Source organism: Scyliorhinus torazame, chromosome 7 (assembly GCF_047496885.1).
Source record: "Scyliorhinus torazame isolate Kashiwa2021f chromosome 7, sScyTor2.1, whole genome shotgun sequence".
Taxonomy (NCBI): domain Eukaryota; kingdom Metazoa; phylum Chordata; class Chondrichthyes; order Carcharhiniformes; family Scyliorhinidae; genus Scyliorhinus; species Scyliorhinus torazame.
This window is the reverse complement of record NC_092713.1, coordinates 6,841,218-6,859,659: the sequence shown is the minus strand read 5'-3', so window position 1 is coordinate 6,859,659 and position 18,442 is coordinate 6,841,218. Positions and strand designations below refer to the sequence as shown.

The window sequence follows — 18,442 nt, the reverse complement described above, 5'->3', positions numbered from 1 at the left end:
TGAGGGAGTGCTGCACTGTCAGAGTGTCAGTACTGAGGGAGTGCTGCACTGTCAGAGGGTCAGTACTGAGGGAGTGCTGCACTGTCAGAGGGTCAGTACTAAGGGAGTGCTGCACTGTCAGAGGGTCAGTACTGAGGGAGTGCTACACTGTCAGAGGGTCAGTACTGAGGGAGTGCTGCACTGTCAGAGTGTCAGTACTGAGGGAGTGCTGCACTGTCAGAGGGTCAGTACTGAGGGAGTGCCGCACTGTCAGTGGGTCAGTACTGAGGGAGTGCTGCACTGTCAGTGTGTCGGTTTGGGGGTTACGGTCACTCTGGGTCAGTTTGGGAGTTACGGCCACTCTGGGTCAGTTTGGGACTTATGGTCACTCTGGGTCAGTCTGAGAGTTACGGTCACTCTGGGTCAGTTTGGGAGTTATGGTCACTCTGGATCAGTTTGGGAGTTACGGCCACTCTGTGTCAGTTTGCGAGTTACGGTCGCTCTCGGTCAGTTTGGGAGTTATGGTCACTCTGGGTCAGTTTGGGAGTTATGGTCACTCTGGGTCAGGTTGGGAGTTATGGTCTCTCTGGGTCAGTTTGGGAGTTACGGTCACTCTGGGTCAGTTTGGGAGTTACGGTCACTCTGGGTCAGTTTGGGAGTTACGGTCACTCTGGGTCAGTTTGGGAGTTACGGTCACTCTGGGTCAGTTTGGGAGTTACGGTCACTCTGGGTCAGTTTGGGAGTTATGGTCACTCTGGGTCAGTTTGGGAGTTATGGTCTCTCTGGGTCAGTTTGGGAGTTACGGTCTCTCTGGGTCAGTTTGGGAGTTACGGTCACTCTGGGTCAGTTTGGGAGTTACGGTCACTCTGGGTCAGTTTGGGAGTTACGGTCTCTCTGGGTCAGTTTGGGAGTTACGGTCACTCTGGGTCAGTTTGGGAGTTATGGTCACTCTCGGTCAGTTTGGGAGTTACGGTCTCTCTGGGTCAGTTTGGGAGTTACGGTCACTCGGAAGACGACCAACGACCTCCAATGAACTGCCAGAGTAAGTTACCACCTCTCTACTGGCATCAGCTCCGCCTGCCCCCCTCGCATTCCCAATCCACCCCCAATAAATCACTAGCTGGCATCTCACACCCTCCCCACATCCAATCGTCATACTTGTTCTTCAGCACACCCTGGCACCTACCAGCACAACCCCTTCATGTCCAGTTGCCGTGCCCACACATGCCACCTGCTATAGACCCCCCCCCCTGACCCACCACAATGCCTTCTTTTTGTCCCTGCAGGAGAAGATAGCTTATAAAAGCAGGAAAGGGCCAAGATGGGGGAAGCAGAGGTCCACATCCTCATCCCCTATGAGCCCTAGAAATTGTGGATTTGTTCGAGGAGAGAGCGGTCACTGTGAGCGAGGTTGGCCTGGGCCAGAGAGGTGAGGGTCAATTGCCCCTTCGCCAAGATGACCAGTCTCAAGTGAGTTGTTCATGTCAGACAAAATGATCCTTCCCTCTCACTGACCACATGTCCATTGTCTCACAGGATCGCCACCTGATCAAGCTGGACCAACCGGAGTCGAAACCCCACCCCCTCCGCCACCCAGAGACCAACTTGGAGGAGACCTCCGCGGAGACCACCATCGAGGTGTCACAGCGGTCACCCTCACCTTCCCCCAGCCCACAGACACACACCTCGCTGGGCGACATTAGTGGCAGGCTTCTGGGGCACAATCTGGTAAGCAGCACACAGTTGCTGATGCACATCAAGCGGTGGTAGGAACCCCCAGACGAGACAGCAGTCGGGGTCAGCGGGATCCCGGGGTCAGCAGTCGGGGTCTGCGGGATCCCAGGGGTCAGCAGTCGGGGTCTGCGGGATCCCAGGGTCAGCAGTCGGGGTCGGCAGGATCCCCGGAGACAGCAGTCGGGGTCGGCGGGATCCCGGGGTCAGGAGTCGGGGTCGGTGGAATCCCAGGGGTCAGCAGTCGGGGTTGGCGGGATCCCGGGGTCAGCAGTCGGGGTCGGCGGGATCCCAGGCCTCCGCTGTGTCAGGTGCCAAGCCTCCGGACAAGGTTATCCCAGAGCTGATACAGATGCTAGGATACGCCTGTGTGACGCGGGGGCAGGAAGTGGGGGGTAGAGGGGCGGGGGAGGGTCGGGTGAGCTGACGGACAAAGACTCGTCCTAATAGAACTGGGTGAGGATGATGGTCTCCCTGATCCTCTGGGCAAGCTGGCCAATCACCGCATGTCCTTCATCCTCAGCCTCTCCTGTGGGCCCTCCCCCCGGCTCGTCCTCCAGCCCTCCTGTGGGCCCTACCCCGGCTCTCCCTCCAGCCCCTCCTGTGGGCCCCCTCCAGCTTTGTTCTCCAGCCCCTCCTGTGGGCCCTCCCCCGGCTCTGCCTCCGGCCCCTCCTGTGGGCCCTCCCTGGGCTGGTCCTCCGGCCTCTCCTGTGGGCCCTCCCCCGGCTCGTCCTCCAGCCCCTCCTGTGGGCCCTCCCTGGGCTGGTCCTCCAGCCCCTCCTGTGGGCCCTCCCCCGGCTCTCCCGCCAGCCCCTCCTGTGGGCCCTCCCTGGGCTGGTCCTCCGGCCTCTCCTGTGGGCCCTCCCCCGGCTCGTCCTCCAGCCCCTCCTGTGGGCCCTCCCCCGGCTCGTCCTCCAGCCCTCCTGTGGGCCCTCCCCCGGCTCTCCCTCCAGCCCCTCCTGTGGGTCCTCCCTGGGCTCGTCCTCCAGCCCCTCCTGTGGGCCCTCCCCCGGCTCTCCCTCCAGCCCCTCCTGTGGGCCCTCCCCCGGCTCTCCCTCCAGCCCCTCCTGTGGGTCCTCCCTGGGCTCGTCCTCCAGCCCCTCCTGTGGGCCCTCCCCCGGCTCTCCCTCCAGCCCCTCCTGTGGGCCCTCCCCCGGCTCTCCCTCCAGCCCCTCCTGTGGGCCCTCCCTGGGCTGGTCCTCCGGCCTCTCCTGTGGGTCCTCCCCGGCTCGTCCTCCAGCCCCTCCTGTGAGACCTCCCCCGGCTCGTCCTCCAGCCCCTCCTGTGGGCCCTCCCCCGGCTCGTCCTCCAGCCCCTCCTGTGGGCCCTCCCCCGGCACGTCCATCAGCCCCTCCTGTGGGCCCTCCCCCGGCTCGTCCTCCAGCCCCTCCTGTGGGCCCTCCCCCGGCACGTCCATCAGCCCCTCCTGGTCTGCCTCCTCCTCCTCAGACAATGCCGCATATCTCTCCTCCACCTTCACCATGTCACCACGCTGATGTGCCAGGTTGTGACAGGCACAGCAAACCACCAGAAAACGGGAACCCCTCTGGGGTGAACTGCAGGGTACCACCAGAGTGGCCCAGGCATTGGAACTGCATCTCTAGGAGTACGATGCACCGCTCAATGACAGCACGGGAGGCAACATGGGCCTCGTTATCTTGGATCTCAGACTCCAGCCTCCGCTCTGGCGTCATCAGCTAGAACCTCTGCGGGTATCTCTAATCCCCAAGAGCCAACCCGTCATCTGGAATGGTCCTCAAAGACGCTGGGGATCTCCAGGTGTCCCAGGGTGTAGCTGTAATGCAGGCTCCCTGGGAAGCCATGCATGACCCATGCATGACCCAGAGCTGCTGGTTGTACACGAGTTGAACGTCCAGGGAGTGGAACCCTTTCCTTGTTAATGGTGCCCGGTGCGCGCAAGGTGACATGCGTGCCACTAATTACTTCATCTAAATAAAGAGACTTTGGGATGCTCCAAGGCAGAGGGACCTGGTTGTCCTTGTGCACAAGTCACAGAAAACGAGCATGCAGTTACAGCAGAAAATAAAGAAAGTGAATGGAATGTTGGCATTTATAGCAAAAGTAACTGAGTAATCTTTATTATCACAAATAGGCTTACACTGCAATGAAGCCCCTATTCCGGCACCGGTTCGGGTACACAGAGGGAGAATTCAGAATTCTCAGCTGGTACGGGAATTGAACCCGCGCTGCTGGCCTTGTTCTGCATCACAAACCAGCTGTCTAGCCCACTGAGCTAAACCAGCCCCCATATAAGGTAAGGAAGAGTTGCTACAACTATACAAGGCATTGGTTAGACCGCACCTGGAGTATTGGGCACAGTTTTGGTCCCCTTATTTGAGGAACGATTTAGTGACATTGGAGACAGTTCAGAGGAGGGTCACTAGATTGATTCCAGAGATGAGAGGTTTGTCGTATGAGGAGGGATGGAACAATTTAGGCCGATACGCTCTAGAGTTTAGACGAATGAGGGAAGATCTAATTGAGGTATACAAGATGATAAAAGGTATGGACAAAATAGACGTGGGGCGGATGCTTCCTCTTGTGGGCAGTCTAGAACGAGAGGTCATACTCTCCGGATAAGAGGTAGCAAATTTAAAACCGATTTGAGGAGAAACTACTTCTCCCAAAGGATTGTGAATCTGTGGAATTCACTATCCCAGAGTGCGGTGGATGCTGGGACAGTGAGTAAATTTAAGGAGGAGTTAGACAGATTTTTAATTGGGAATGGGTTGAAGGGTTATGGAGAATGGGCAGGACGGTGGAGTTGAGGCCAGGATGGGATCAGCCAAGAGCAGATGGAGTTTAATCCGGACAAGTGTGAGGTAATGCACTTTGGAAGGTCCAATGCATGTAGGAATTACACAATAAACCCTTGGGAGTACTGACAGGCAGAGAAATCTGAGCGTGCATGTCCACCGATCACTGAAAGTGGCAACGAACGTGGGTAAGGTGGTCAAGAAGGCATACGGCATGCTGGTCTTCATCGGTCGGGGCATTGAGTATAAAAATTGGCAAGTCATGATGCAGCTGTACAGGACCTTAGTTAGGCCTCATTTGGAATATTGTTACAATTCTGGTCGCCACACTCCCTGAAGGATGTGGATGCTTTGGAGAGGGTACAGAAGCGGTTTACTCGGATGTTGCCTGGTGTGGAGGGCATTAGTTATGAGGAAAGGTTAGATAAACTCGGTTTGTTCTCACTGGAACGACGGAGGTTGAGAGGCGACCTGATAAAGGTCAGCAAGATTATGAGTGGCATAGACAGAGTGGATAGTCAGATGCTCTTTCTTAAGGTCGGAGAGTCAAGTACTGGGGGACAAAGGTTTAAAGTGCACGGGGAAAAGTTTAGAACAGATGTGCCAGGCAAGTTTTTTTACACAGAGGGGGGTAAATATATGGAACGCGCTGCCTGGGGAGGGGGTGGGAGCAGGTACGCTAGCGGCATTTAAGGGCCATCGAGACAAATATATAACTCGGGTGGGAATGGAAGGATACGGACCCTGCAGAGGGTTCTAGTTTCGGCAGGTACCATGGTCGGCGAATGCCTGGAGGGCCGAAGGGCCTGTTCCTGGGCTGTATTGATGTTTGTTCTTAAATTGCCCCTTAATTGGACAAATTGAATTGAATTTATTTTAAAAAGCAGTTTGACTGGGTACAGCACCCTAACTTTCACCCACATTTGTCCGCCTTTGCTCTGTTGAACTCCGCTCGGTGGTTGGCCAGGTCTGCCCCAATGTACTAATGTATCCAACTCTGATTTCCTTCCCAGTTGCGGGTCTTTGTCTGTTTGTACCAGTGCAGCATTCTTTCCCGGCCCTGGTACCGGTGCATCTTGCCGAATATGGCCCTCCTCTGCTAGCCGGCCCCTGGGTTTCGGCAGACTGACCTGCGGACTCTATCTCTGGTGGGTCGGGGAAGCTGTCCCATGTTTCCCAGGATCTTGGCCACTTAATCCGTGGGGTTCCTGCCTTTGGTTCCCTCTGGAAGGCCCACCAGCCTCAGATTCTCCTGGTCCTCTATCGTCCCCTTTAGGCTTCTTGTGTCGCCACCAACCTCGCTGTCCCCGTCTCCAGGGGGACGATCCGGTCACTCTGGTCTGTTGGGACCCTTTCCAGTTCTTTGATGGTGTTCCCCTGGGACTCTAGTTGCCTCTCTGCCTTGTCCAGAGCCATCCGAATGGTGGCCAGGGCCCCCACAACCCTCACCCTGACCGCTGCTTTTATGTCAGCCATGATGTCCTCTTTGGGCTCCCTTAGCTCCCTGGTGAGGAACTTCTTCCATCCACCCTCCGGCGAGGTGGGGCTCCGTGTGCGGCTTGTTGGACCCTCTCATTCGGGTGTGGCCGGCGTTTCTTCCCCTCGTGGGTCTGTGCTCTCGATCGCTCGTTCCTCTTGGCTTCTGTTGTTTTTTTTGCCTGTTTTCGGCCTCTGGGACTGCTGTTCGGCATTGCTCCTTGTCCTTCTATTGGAGAGGGTGAGGGGATGCTTTTTTCCCGGTTCTCGCAGGCTAGTTTGATTAAAAGAGCCAAACTTCGAGTTCTGAGGAGGACACAGTCACCTATCATGTGTCTGCTCAGCACATCCCCATCACCCCAGGTCTTCAGCTCATTTTCACAAAAGATTAACCACACGGTACCGCCCCTCACAGGTTCCTCAACAGAAATGGGATAAGCCTGAGAATGTGTTATCATGTCCAGAACTATGTCATAGAAATGATCTGTCCATCAATGTGTGACTTGCTCCACGTATCAGAGCCATTCTCCGCCCAGGAGCCGCAGCAGTGCAGGCCCCTCCCACAGAGCCCAATCTCACCGCAACCAAATTCTGGCATCCACATATTCCACCGGCGCTCAAGGTGCAGTTGAACATCCGTGACTTCCGGTGTGTTCAACCCGCGGTGACGTGCCAGTTACACGCAGCACTCACCACACCAGCAACAAAAGTATCAACAATCTGCAAAAGCATTTCTTCAATGGAGTCATCAGGTGGCCCATTGGGAACAATGTCGCGCACCAGGTCCCCAGCGTCTTCTAGCTTCAAACCGGATTGCCGTCTGGACTCGCACATTCCCCTGAGCCCGGCGTTCCAGGACCCAGGTATCTTAGAATACATTGTCCTTCTTTCTGGCTACAGAAAAGGAAGGGAACAGCAACAGCAGCCTCCAGGCATCTGCAGCCACCAGCAGGAGCGAGCAGCAAACACAACCTGCAGCTGTAAAGCGCTCTCACAAATAACAGGTCATTCCGTATAAGCAATCGCCTTCAGCTGTGAAGCTAGAGGCTGCTCACAGCCAAAGGGAGTTCAAGTGACATTCAGCATGTAACCAAGAGCAGGGCTCAGTCCTGGAAGTGTTTTGTAGGATGGACAGGCTGCAGATGTAGCTCCTCCTGTTATGGGTATCTACAATATTTAAAGGTGGCTTGTAGGCCTCACAGATGAAACCCCCCCTTCTCAGTTCAGGGGCGACCCCAAACTGGAATGCTTCAGCCCCTCCAACCAAGCCCAACCCCCCTGAGGGGTCCCCCACCCCACCGAGCACTGGGGCAGCAGTTCCAGTGTCCCTGAGCTGCATGCCGGAAAATGGGAATGTTACCCACCTCCTCAATTCCCCTCAGCAGCTATTGCACAAGGTTCACGTTTTTCGAAAGGAGTAACGAACGACGCTCACGTGGCCTCTCACTGGGGAGCAGCTTAATTCCCAGCAGGCCGTTGCATTCAACTTCAATCTCTCGAATGAGATGGAAATTAGAGTTAATGGTATGCTCACCATATTTGGGCATGATCCACAACTCACCATCGGGAGCGGGCCGGTTAGATGGCAAACTGATTCGCGCCCAGCATGATTTTGGCCATTCCCGCAATTTAGCCGCGCGCAGATCGGCGCCGGGCGTAACGTGATGATTAGATCACACACGTGGTCTCTTTCAGTCAGTTTGGGAGTTATGGTCACTCTTGGTCAGTCCGGGAATTATCTTCAAGATTTCCAATTTCTGAGGTGCAGAGGGATCTGGGGGTACTGGTGCATGAATCACAAAAGGCTGGGGTACAGGTACAGCAAGTAATCACAGTAACGTTAGTGAGACCACATCTGGAGTATTGGGCACCTTATTTCAGGAAAGATGTGTTGGAAGCTGTTCAGAGAAGGTTCGCCAGACTGATACCAGGAACGGGCGGATTTGTCCAGTGAGGAAAGGGTGGAGAGGTTGGGTTTGTATCCGCTGGAGTTTAGAAGAGTGAGAAGTGACTTGATTGAAACCTTTAAGGTCCTGAGGGATGTTGACCGGGTGGATGTGGACAGGATGTTTCCTCTTGTCAGTGAATGCAGGCCCAGTCGACCCAAACTCTCCTCATCCGTCAGTCCTGCCATCACAGGAATCAGTCTGGCAAACCTCCGGGGCCCTCCCTCTGGAGTAGCGGGTCCCTTAAAGGGGGTGAGGATTTGAAGGGTCATGTGACCCAATCGGCCAGTCGGGATGTAGCACGCGGATCCCGGGGTTTCCCAGGTGGGATCGAACATGGAGCTGTTGAAGTCAGGAGCATATCCTAGCACTCTGTAAATAGTTATAGTTATTCTAATCAATAGTTTGTTGTTGGTCAATCCTGCTGGTTGCCAATCACGCAGATATTATACCCTGAATGGCAAGGAGATCCTTTCTTAGATAAGGAGACTTAATCACTCCAGGTGTGGCCTCACCAAGGTCCTGTACAGCTGCAGTAATTCCTGCTGCTGTACTCACATCCTCTCGCAATGAAGGCCAACATACCAATTACCTTCCTAACTGCTTGTTGTAGCTGAATGCTTGCGTTCAGTGCCTGAAGAACTAGGAGACCCAGGTCCCTTCCTACATCAACAGTTCCCAATCTATCACCATTTAATGAATACTCTGCCATCTGCTGCTCCGTCTGAAATGGATAACTTCACACCATACTGCATCTTCCATAGATTTGCCCAAACATTGAACTTGTCAGTTTGTGAGTAATATTAGAGTTATTGTCACCCTCGGTCATTTCAGGGAGTTACGGTCAATCTTAGACAGTATGTGGAGTAATTCTCACTCGCGATCAGTGTGTAAAATTCTGATCATTCTTGGTCAGAGGCTGTTTAGCACAGGGCTAAATCGCTTGCTTTGAAAGCAGACCAAGGCAGGCCAGCAGCACGGTTCAATTCCCGTAACAGCCTCCCCGAACAGGCGCCGGAATGTGGCGACTAGTAACTTCATTTGAAGCCTACTCGTGACAAGAAGCGATTTTCATTTCATTTCATTTTTTCAGTTTGTGCATCACCGTCTAATTTGGGTCAGTTTGGGAGTTATGGTCACTCTGGGTCAGTTTGGGAGTTACGGTCACTCTGGGTCAGTTTGGGAGTTACGGTCACTCTGGGTCAGTTTGGGAGTTATGGTCACTCTGGGTCAGTTTGGGAGTTATGGTCACTCTGGGTCAGTTTGGGAGTTACGGTCACTCTGGGTCAGTTTGGGAGTTATGGTCACTCTGGGTCAGTTTGTGAGTTATGGTCACTCTGGGTCAGTTTGGGAGTTATGGTCACTCTCGGTCAGTTTGTGAGTTATGGTCACTCTGGGTCAGTTTGGGAGTCATGGTCACTCCCGGTCAGTTTGGGAGTTATGGCCACTCTGGGTCAGTTTGGGAGTTATGGTCACTCTGGGTCGGTTTGGAGTTATGGTCACTCTGGGTCAGTTTGGGAGTTACGGTCACTCTGGGTCAGTTTGGGAGTAATGGTCACTCTGGGTCAGTTTGGGAGTTACGGTCACTCTGGGTCAGTTTGGGAGTTACGGTCACTCTACGTCAGTTTGGGAGTTACGGTCACTCTGGGTCAGTTTGGGAGTTACGGTCACTCTGGGTCAGTTTGGGAGTTATGGTCACTCGCGGTCAGTTTGGGAGTTATGGTCACTCTGGGTCAGTTTGGGAGTTATGGTCTCTCTGGGTCAGTTTGGGAGTTACGGTCACTCTGGGTCAGTTTGGGAGTTACGGTCACTCTGGGTCAGTTTGGGAGTTATGGTCACTCTGGGTCAGTTTGGGAGTTACGGTCACTCTGGGTCAGTTTGGGAGTTATGGTCACTCGGGGTCAGTTTGGGAGTTATGGTCACTCTGGGTCAGGTTGGGAGTTACGGTCACTCTGGGTCAGTTTGGGAGTTACGGTCACTCTGGGTCAGTTTGGGAGTTACGGTCACTCTGGGTCAGTTTGGGAGTTACGGTCACTTTCGGTCAGTTTGGGAGTTATGGTCACTCTGGGTCAGTTTGGGAGTTACGGTCACTCTGGGTCAGTTTGGGAGTTACGGTCACTCTGGGTCTGTTTGGGAGTTACGGTCACTTTCGGTCAGTTTGGGAGTTACGGTCACTCTGGGTCAGTTTGGGAGTTACGGTCACTCTGGGTCAGGTTGGGAGTTACGGTCACTCTGGGTCAGTTTGGGAATTATGGTCACTCCGGGTCAGTTTGGGAGTTATGGTCACTCTGGGTCAGTTTGGGAGTTACGGTCACTCTGGGTCAGTTTGGGAGTTATGGTCACTCTCGGTCAGTTGGGTTTGGATTGGGGGCGGTCAATGTACAGATAGTTTGCAATGAACAGGCAGCATGCGAAGGGTTAATGAACAGGGATTAATTGATGTAAAATTTGGGATCAAATGTGAACAGAGACCGGAGAAGCCAGTTCCCATTCCCGTATCTGGGATATCGAGATTGCAACAGGATCTGACTGATCCTGGCTCCAGCCTTTCATAAATATTCCCTTCACTTCCCACTGAATGTTTTCACTGAGACCGAGTTAAGAAGCACTTTCCTCTTAGCTAAGATGTGAGCCGCAAATATTATAAATTTCCTGCTTCATTTCGCTGCTCTTTCAGGAAGATTCGGATCAACTCCAGGGAGAATCAAACAGATTCCTGATTCCAGAACCTGTTCACAACTAAACTGGTTCACATTCACTACATGTTCACACCTACACCTGTTCACACTCACTCCATGTTCACTCCTGCACCCGTTCCACACACTCCGTGTTCACAAGTACACCAATTCCACACCCACTCCCTGTTCACATCTACACCTGTTCACACGTACACCTGTTCCACACTCACTCTCTGTTCACACCTACACCAATTCCATACTCACTCCATGTTCACATCAACACCTCTTCCACACTCCCTCCCTGTTCACACCTACACCTGTTCACACGTACACCCGTTCCACACTCACTCTCTGTTCACACCTACACCTATTCCACACTCACTCCCTGTTCACACTTACACCCATTCCACACTCACTCCCTGTTCACACCTACACCCATTCCACACTCACTCCCTGTTCACATCAACACTTGTTCACACCTACACCCGTTCCACACACACTCCCTGTTCACACCTACACCCTTTACACTCTTTCCCTGTTCACATCAACATCTATTCCACACTCACTCCCTGTTCACACCCACACCAATTCCACACTCCCTCCCCGTTCACATCTCCACCTGTTCATACGTACACCCGTTCCACACTCACTCTCTGTTCACACGTACACCCGTTCCACACTCACTCCCTGTTCACATCTACACCCGTAACACACTCACTCCCTGTTCACATGTACACCCATTTGACACTCACTCCCTGTTCACATCTACACCCGTTCCACACTCACTCCCTGTTCACATCAACACCTATTCCACACTCACTTCCTGTTCACATCTACACCTGTTCACACATACACCCCGTTCCACACTTACTCCCTGTTCACACCTACACCCGTTCCACACACACTCCCTGTTCACATCAACACCTGTTCACACCTACACCTGTTCCACACTCACTCCCTGTTCACATCTACACCCGTTCCACACTCACTCCCTGTTCACACCTACACCCGTTCCACACTCACTCCCTGTTCACATCAACACCTGTTCACACCTACACCCGTTCCACACTCACTCCCTGTTCACACCTACACCCGTTCCTCACTCACTCCCGGTTCACATCAACACCTGTTCACACCTACACCCGTTCCTCACTCACACCCTGTTCACATCTACACCCGTTCCACGCTCACTCCCTGTTCACATCTACACCCATTCCACACTCACTCCCTGTTCACATCTACACCCGTTCCACACTCACTCCCTGTTCACATCTACACCCGTTCCACACTCACTCCCTGTTCACATCTACACCCGTTCCACACTCACTCCCTGTTCACACCTACACCCATTCCACACTCACTCCCTGTTCACACCTACACCCATTCCACACTCACTCCCTGTTCACATCAACACTTGTTCACACCTACACCCATTCCACACACACTCCCTGTTCACACCTACACCCTTTACACTCTTTCCCTGTTCACATCAACATCTATTCCACACTCACTCCCTGTTCACATCTACACCTGTTCACATCAACACCTATTCCACACTCACTTCCTGTTCACATCTACACCTGTTCACACGTACACCGTTCCACACTCAGTCCCTGTTCACACCCACACCAATTCCACACTCACTCCCTGTCCACATCTACACCTGTTCACATCAACACCTATTCCACACTCACTTCCTGTTCACATCTACACCTGCTCACACATACACCCGTTCCACACTCACTCCCTGTTCACATGTACACCCGTTCCACACTTACTCCCTGTTCACACCTACACCCGTTCCACACCCACTCCCTGTTCACATCAACATCTGTTCACACCTACACCTGTTCCACACTCACTCCCTGTTCACATCTACACCCGTTCCACACTCACTCCCTGTTCACATCTACACCCGTTCCACACTCACTCCCTGTTCACACCTACACCCGTTCCACACTCACTCCCTGTTCACATCAACACCTGTTCACACCTACACCCGTTCCACACTCACTCCCTGTTCACACCTACACCCGTTCCTCACTCACTCCCGGTTCACATCAACACCTGTTCACACCTACACCCGTTCCTCACTCACACCCTGTTCACATCTACACCCGTTCCACGCTCACTCCCTGTTCACATCTACACCCGTTCCACACTCACTCCCTGTTCACATCTACACCCGTTCCACACTCACTCCCTGTTCACATCTACACCCGTTCCACACTCTCTCCCTGTTCACATCTACACCCGTTCCACACTCACTCCCTGCTCACACCTACACCCATTTGACACTCACTCCCTGTTCACATCTACTCCCATTCCACACTCACTCCCTGTTCACATCTACACCCGTTCCACACTCACTCCCTGTTCACATCTACACCTGTTCCACACACATTCCCTGTTCACATCTACACCTGTTCCACACCCACTCCCCGTTCACATCTACACCTGTTCACATCTATACCTGTTCCACACTCACACACTGTTCACACCTACACCCATTTGACACTCACTCCCTGTTCGCATCTACACCTTGTCACACTCACTTCCTGATCACATCTACACCTGTTCACATCTACACCTGTTCCACACTCACTCCCTGTTCACATCTACACCTGTTCACACCTACACCAATTCCACACTCACTCCCTGTTCACATCTACACCCCTTCCACACTCACTCCCTGTTCACATCTACACCTGTTCCACACTCACACACTGTTCACACCTACACCCATTTGACACTCACTCCATGTTTACATCTACACCGGTTCTCACACACTCACTGTTCAAATCTACACTTGTTCACACCCACTTCATGTTCACATCTACACCTGTTCACATCTACACCTGTTCCACAATCACTCCCTGTTCACATCTACACCTGTTCACACCTACACCAATTCCACACTCACTCCCTGTTCAAATCTACACCTGTTCACACCCACACCTGTTCCACACTCACTCCCTGATCACATCTACACCTGTTCCACACTCACTCCCTGATCACATCTACACCTGTTCCACACTCACTCCCTGATCACATCTACACCCGTTCCAAACTCACTCCCTGTTCACATCTACACCCATAACACACTCACTCCCTGATCTCATCTACACCTGTTCACATCTATACCTGTTCCACACTCACTCCCTGTTCACATCTACACCCATTTCACGCTCACTCCCGTGTTCACATCTACACCTATTGCACACTCACTCCCTGATCACATCTACACCTGTTAACACCCACACCTGTTCCACACTCACTCCCTGTTCACATCTACACCTGTTCACATCTACCCCTGTTCCACACTCACTCCTTGTTCACATTTACACTGTTCACTTCTACACTTGTTCCACACTCACTCCCTGTTCACACCTACACCTGTTCACATCTATACCTGTTCCACACTCACTCCCTGTTCACATCTACACCTGTTCCACACTCACTCCCTGTTCACATCTACACCTGTTCCACACTTACTCCATGTTCACATCTACACCAGGTAACACTCACTTCCTGTTCACATCTACACTTGTTCCACAATTAATCCCTGTTCACATCTACACCTGGTCACACTCACTTCCTGTTCACATCTACACTTGTTCCACAATTACTCCCTGTTCACATCTACACCTGTTCACATCTACACCTGTTCCACACTCACTCCCTATTCACACCCACACCCATTTGACACTCTTTCCCTGTTCTCATCGACACTTGTTCCACACTCACTTCCTGTTCACATCTACACCTGTTCACACCTACACCCATTGCACACTCACACCCTGTTCACACCTACACCCTTTCCACACTCACTCCCTGTTCAGCTCTACACCTGTTCACATCTACACCTGTTCACACCTACACCCTTTCCACACTCACTCCCTGTTCACATGTACACCTGTTCACATCTATACTTGTTCCACACTTACTCCATGTTCACACCTACACATGTTCCACGCTTACTCCATGTTCACACCTACACATGTTCCACACTTACTCCATGTTCCACACTCACACCAGGTTCACATCTACACCTGTTCACATCTACACCTGTTCACACTCACTCACTGTTCACATCTACACCACTTCCTCAGTCAGTGAGGGATGTATGCTGTCAGCATTTCGTTCAGTCACAAATGTGCATCATTGTCTTAGACTTTTGTGAAAAAAACTCTTCTTTTTAAATAGAAATCTAAACCCCTAATGATGGCTGCCAAAGTTCATCTGACCTCTGTTTGATTGCAATATTCATAGAATCACAGAATTTACAGTGCAGAAGCAGACTATTCGGCCCATTGAGTCTGCACCGGCCCTTGGAAAGAGCACCCTACCCAAGCCCACATCTCCACCCTATCCCTGTAACCCAGTAACCCCTCCTAACCTTTTTGGTCACTAAGGGCAATTTATCACAGCCAATCCACCTAACCTGCACATCTTTGGACTGTGGGAGGAAACCGGAGCACCCGGAGGAAACCCACGCACACACGGGGAGAACGTGCAGACTCCACACAGTGACCCAAGCCGGAATCGAACCTGGGACCCTGGACCCTGCTAACCACTGTGCTAACCATTGTGCTACCCTGCTGTCCTGTTGTCAAGCTTGCAGAAGACTCCAAGTTTTATTCTTTTTTCAGGGGATGTGGGCGTCGCTGACCAGGTCAGCATTAATTGCCCATCCCTAATTGCCCTTTACAAGGTGGTGGTGAGCTGCCTTCTTGAACTTCTGCAGTCTATGTGGTGTAGGTATATCCACTGTGCTGTTAGGGAGGGAGTCCCAGGATGTTGCCCCAGCGACAGTGAAGGAACGGCGATATATTTCCAAGTCAGGGTGGTGAGTGAGTTGGAGGGGAACCTCCAGGTGGTGGGGTTCCAGGTATCTGCTGCTCTTGTCCTTCGAGAGGGTCATGATCGTGGGTTTGGAAGGTGCTGTCTAAGGAACCTTGGTGAGTTCCTGCAGTGCATCTTGTAGGTGGAACACACGGCTGCCACTGTGCGTCGGTGGTGGAGGGTTTGAATGTTTGTGGAAGGGGGAGAAATCAAGCGGGGCTGCTTTGTCCTGGATGGTGTCGAGCTTCTGGAGTGTTGTTGGAGCTGCGCTCATCCAGGCAAGTGGAGAGTGTTCCATCACACTCCTGACTTGTGCCTTGTAGATGATGGACAGGCTTTGGGAGTCAGGAGGCGAGTTACTCGCTGTAGGATTCCTAATCTTTGACCTGCCCTGGTAGCCACAGTATTAATGCGGCTGGGTCCAGTTCAGTTTCTGATCAATGGTAACCCCCAGGATGTTGATAGTGACAGCGACGGTAATGCCATTAATTTTCAAGGGGAGATGGTTCGATCCTCTAATCTCACATCCTCACACACTAATTAGGAGATGGTCATTGCCTGGCACTTGTGTGGCGTGAATGTAACTTGCCACTTGTCAGCCCGAGCCTGGATATTGTCCGGGTCTTGCTGCATTTGGACAGGGACTGCTTCAGTGTCTGAGGAGTCGCGAATGGTGCTGAACATTGTGCAGTCGTCCACAAACATCCCCACTTCTGACCTCTTGATGGAAGGAAGGTCATTGATGGGGAATTGAAGATGGTTGGGCCTGAGGAACCTTTAAGGTGATTGACCTCCAACCACCACAACCATCTTCCTTTGTGCCGGGTATGACTCCAACCAGCGGAGAGTTTTCCCCCTGATTCCCATTGACTCCAGTTTAGCTCGGGCTCCTTGATGCCGCACTCGGTCAAATGCTGCCTTGATGTCGAGGGCAGTCACTCTCACCTCCCCTCTGGCATTCAGCTCTTTTGTCCATGTTTGAACCAAGGCTGTAATGAGGTCAGGAGCTGAGTGACCCTGGCGGAACCCAAACTGAGCGTCCGTGAGCAGGTTATTGCTGAGTAAGTGCTGCTTGAGAGTACTGTTGATGACTCCTTCCATCACTTTGCTGATGATGGAGAGTAGACTGATAGGGCGGTAATTGGCTGGGTTGGATTTGTCCTGTTTCTTGTGTACAGGACACACCTGGGGAGGTTTGCACATTGCCGGGTAGATGCCAGTGTTGTAGCTGTAGTGGATCAGTTTGGATTACAGCGTGGATTACAAGCAGACATCCCCCGAGAATTTGAAATTCAATGGGCGCTCATGCAGACAATGCCTTTCCCTGAAGCTGTGGAAATCTTGGATTCTTTTGAACACAGCAGCTGATAAGGGGATTTGAAATTGCAAAATGGGATTATCACTTGCCTTATTTGGAAGGCGGTTGAAGTGAATAAAGACAGGCTTCAAACAGGCATCTTGTGGGCAGACCCACCTTGAATATCATGAGGAAGGTAGCCTGAAAGAGAAACTGCTTCTCAACAGGGACAGAGCGAGGGAGCTTTTCAGAGAAAGCTGTGGGAGCGCAGCAATAAACCAGCCACGAACCACCAGCTGTCTGACTGTGAACTGGAAACAGCATCCTCCATTCAGACCCACTGACTGTGCTGCTCACTGAGTCCACTTGCAAAGAAAAAGCTCCAACTCTTCAACTACAGAAGCCATTGAGCTGCTGAACCGGTCCTCAATGTACAACAACTTCCTTTTGCAATGAAGGCCTGCTCTGATATCTCACACAGACTCATTCAAAATCCTTCAGTATCTATATTCATTTCTCTGCATTTTAATCTTTGTATCTGTCTTTTAGTTAATAACATTATCACTTTAATCTGAACAATATTCAGCAGCAGTTTGTGAAATAAACCTTCATTTTGTTTATGACGAAAGCTTGTCTGCTAACTCACACTCACACACTCACACACATTCACACTCACTCACACTCACTCACACACACACTCACACTCACTCACACACACACTCACACACACACTCACACACACACTCACACACTCACACACACACACTCATACTCACACACACTCACAGACAGACACATACACTCACACTCACTCACTCACACTCACACTCACACTCACACACACACACACTCACACTCACACTCATACTCACACACACTCACAGACAGACACATACACACACACACCCTCACACACACCCACACACACTCACTCACACACACACCCTCACACACACATACTCACACTCACACACTCTCACACACACTCACACACACCCACCCACACACACTCACTCACACACACTCACACACACACTCACACATGAAGGCAGACACACACACACACACACGCAGACGCACACACACATACAGACACACTGACTCACACAGGCAGACACACACACACTCACATAGACACACACCCACTCACGCACACACACACACTCACACATACAGACAGACACATGCACATACACACACTCAATCACAGACAGGCACACACACACACTCACACATACAGGCAGACACACACATACACACACACACCAACAGGCACTCACATACAGACAGACACACACATACAGGCAGACACACACACACTCACGCGCACTCACAGGTGCACACACACACTCACGCACACATACTCACACATACAGACAGACACACACACACACTTTAAGGTGAAAGAACCACAGACGTGACACTTAGGTGGCTGTGTGTGTCCCCAATACAGGAATGGACTCTGGGTCAGCAGGTCACAGGTCAGAGAGCATCGGTATGACTTACGGCTACTGGTGTTGGTGTCTGGGTGGCCTGGTGAGGGAAACAGAAAGACAAAGATTTAGAGCGAGTTCTGATCAACAATCGTTATTTGTAAACACAACATTACCAATAACCAGAGTTCAGGACATCCACACGATTCAAACGCAAAAACCTCCACAAGATTCACTTCCTGCAGCTTCCGAGAGGCCTCAGCACCCAAGAGTGCGACT

The 18,442-nt window shown here is 52.1% G+C and overlaps 1 protein-coding gene across 3 annotated transcripts in view; it reads right to left on the bottom strand.

Moving 5' to 3' along the window:
* LOC140426009 (netrin-G1-like) overlaps window positions 1-18,442 on the bottom strand; it is a 1,091,807-nt gene that overhangs the window by 30,775 nt on the left and 1,042,590 nt on the right. For all 3 annotated transcript variants that reach the window (XM_072510283.1, XM_072510282.1, XM_072510284.1), the window contains exon 5: window positions 18,237-18,263. In XM_072510283.1, coding sequence (XP_072366384.1) covers window positions 18,237-18,263 — 27 coding nt within the window. The remainder of the gene's footprint in view (window positions 1-18,236; window positions 18,264-18,442) is intronic.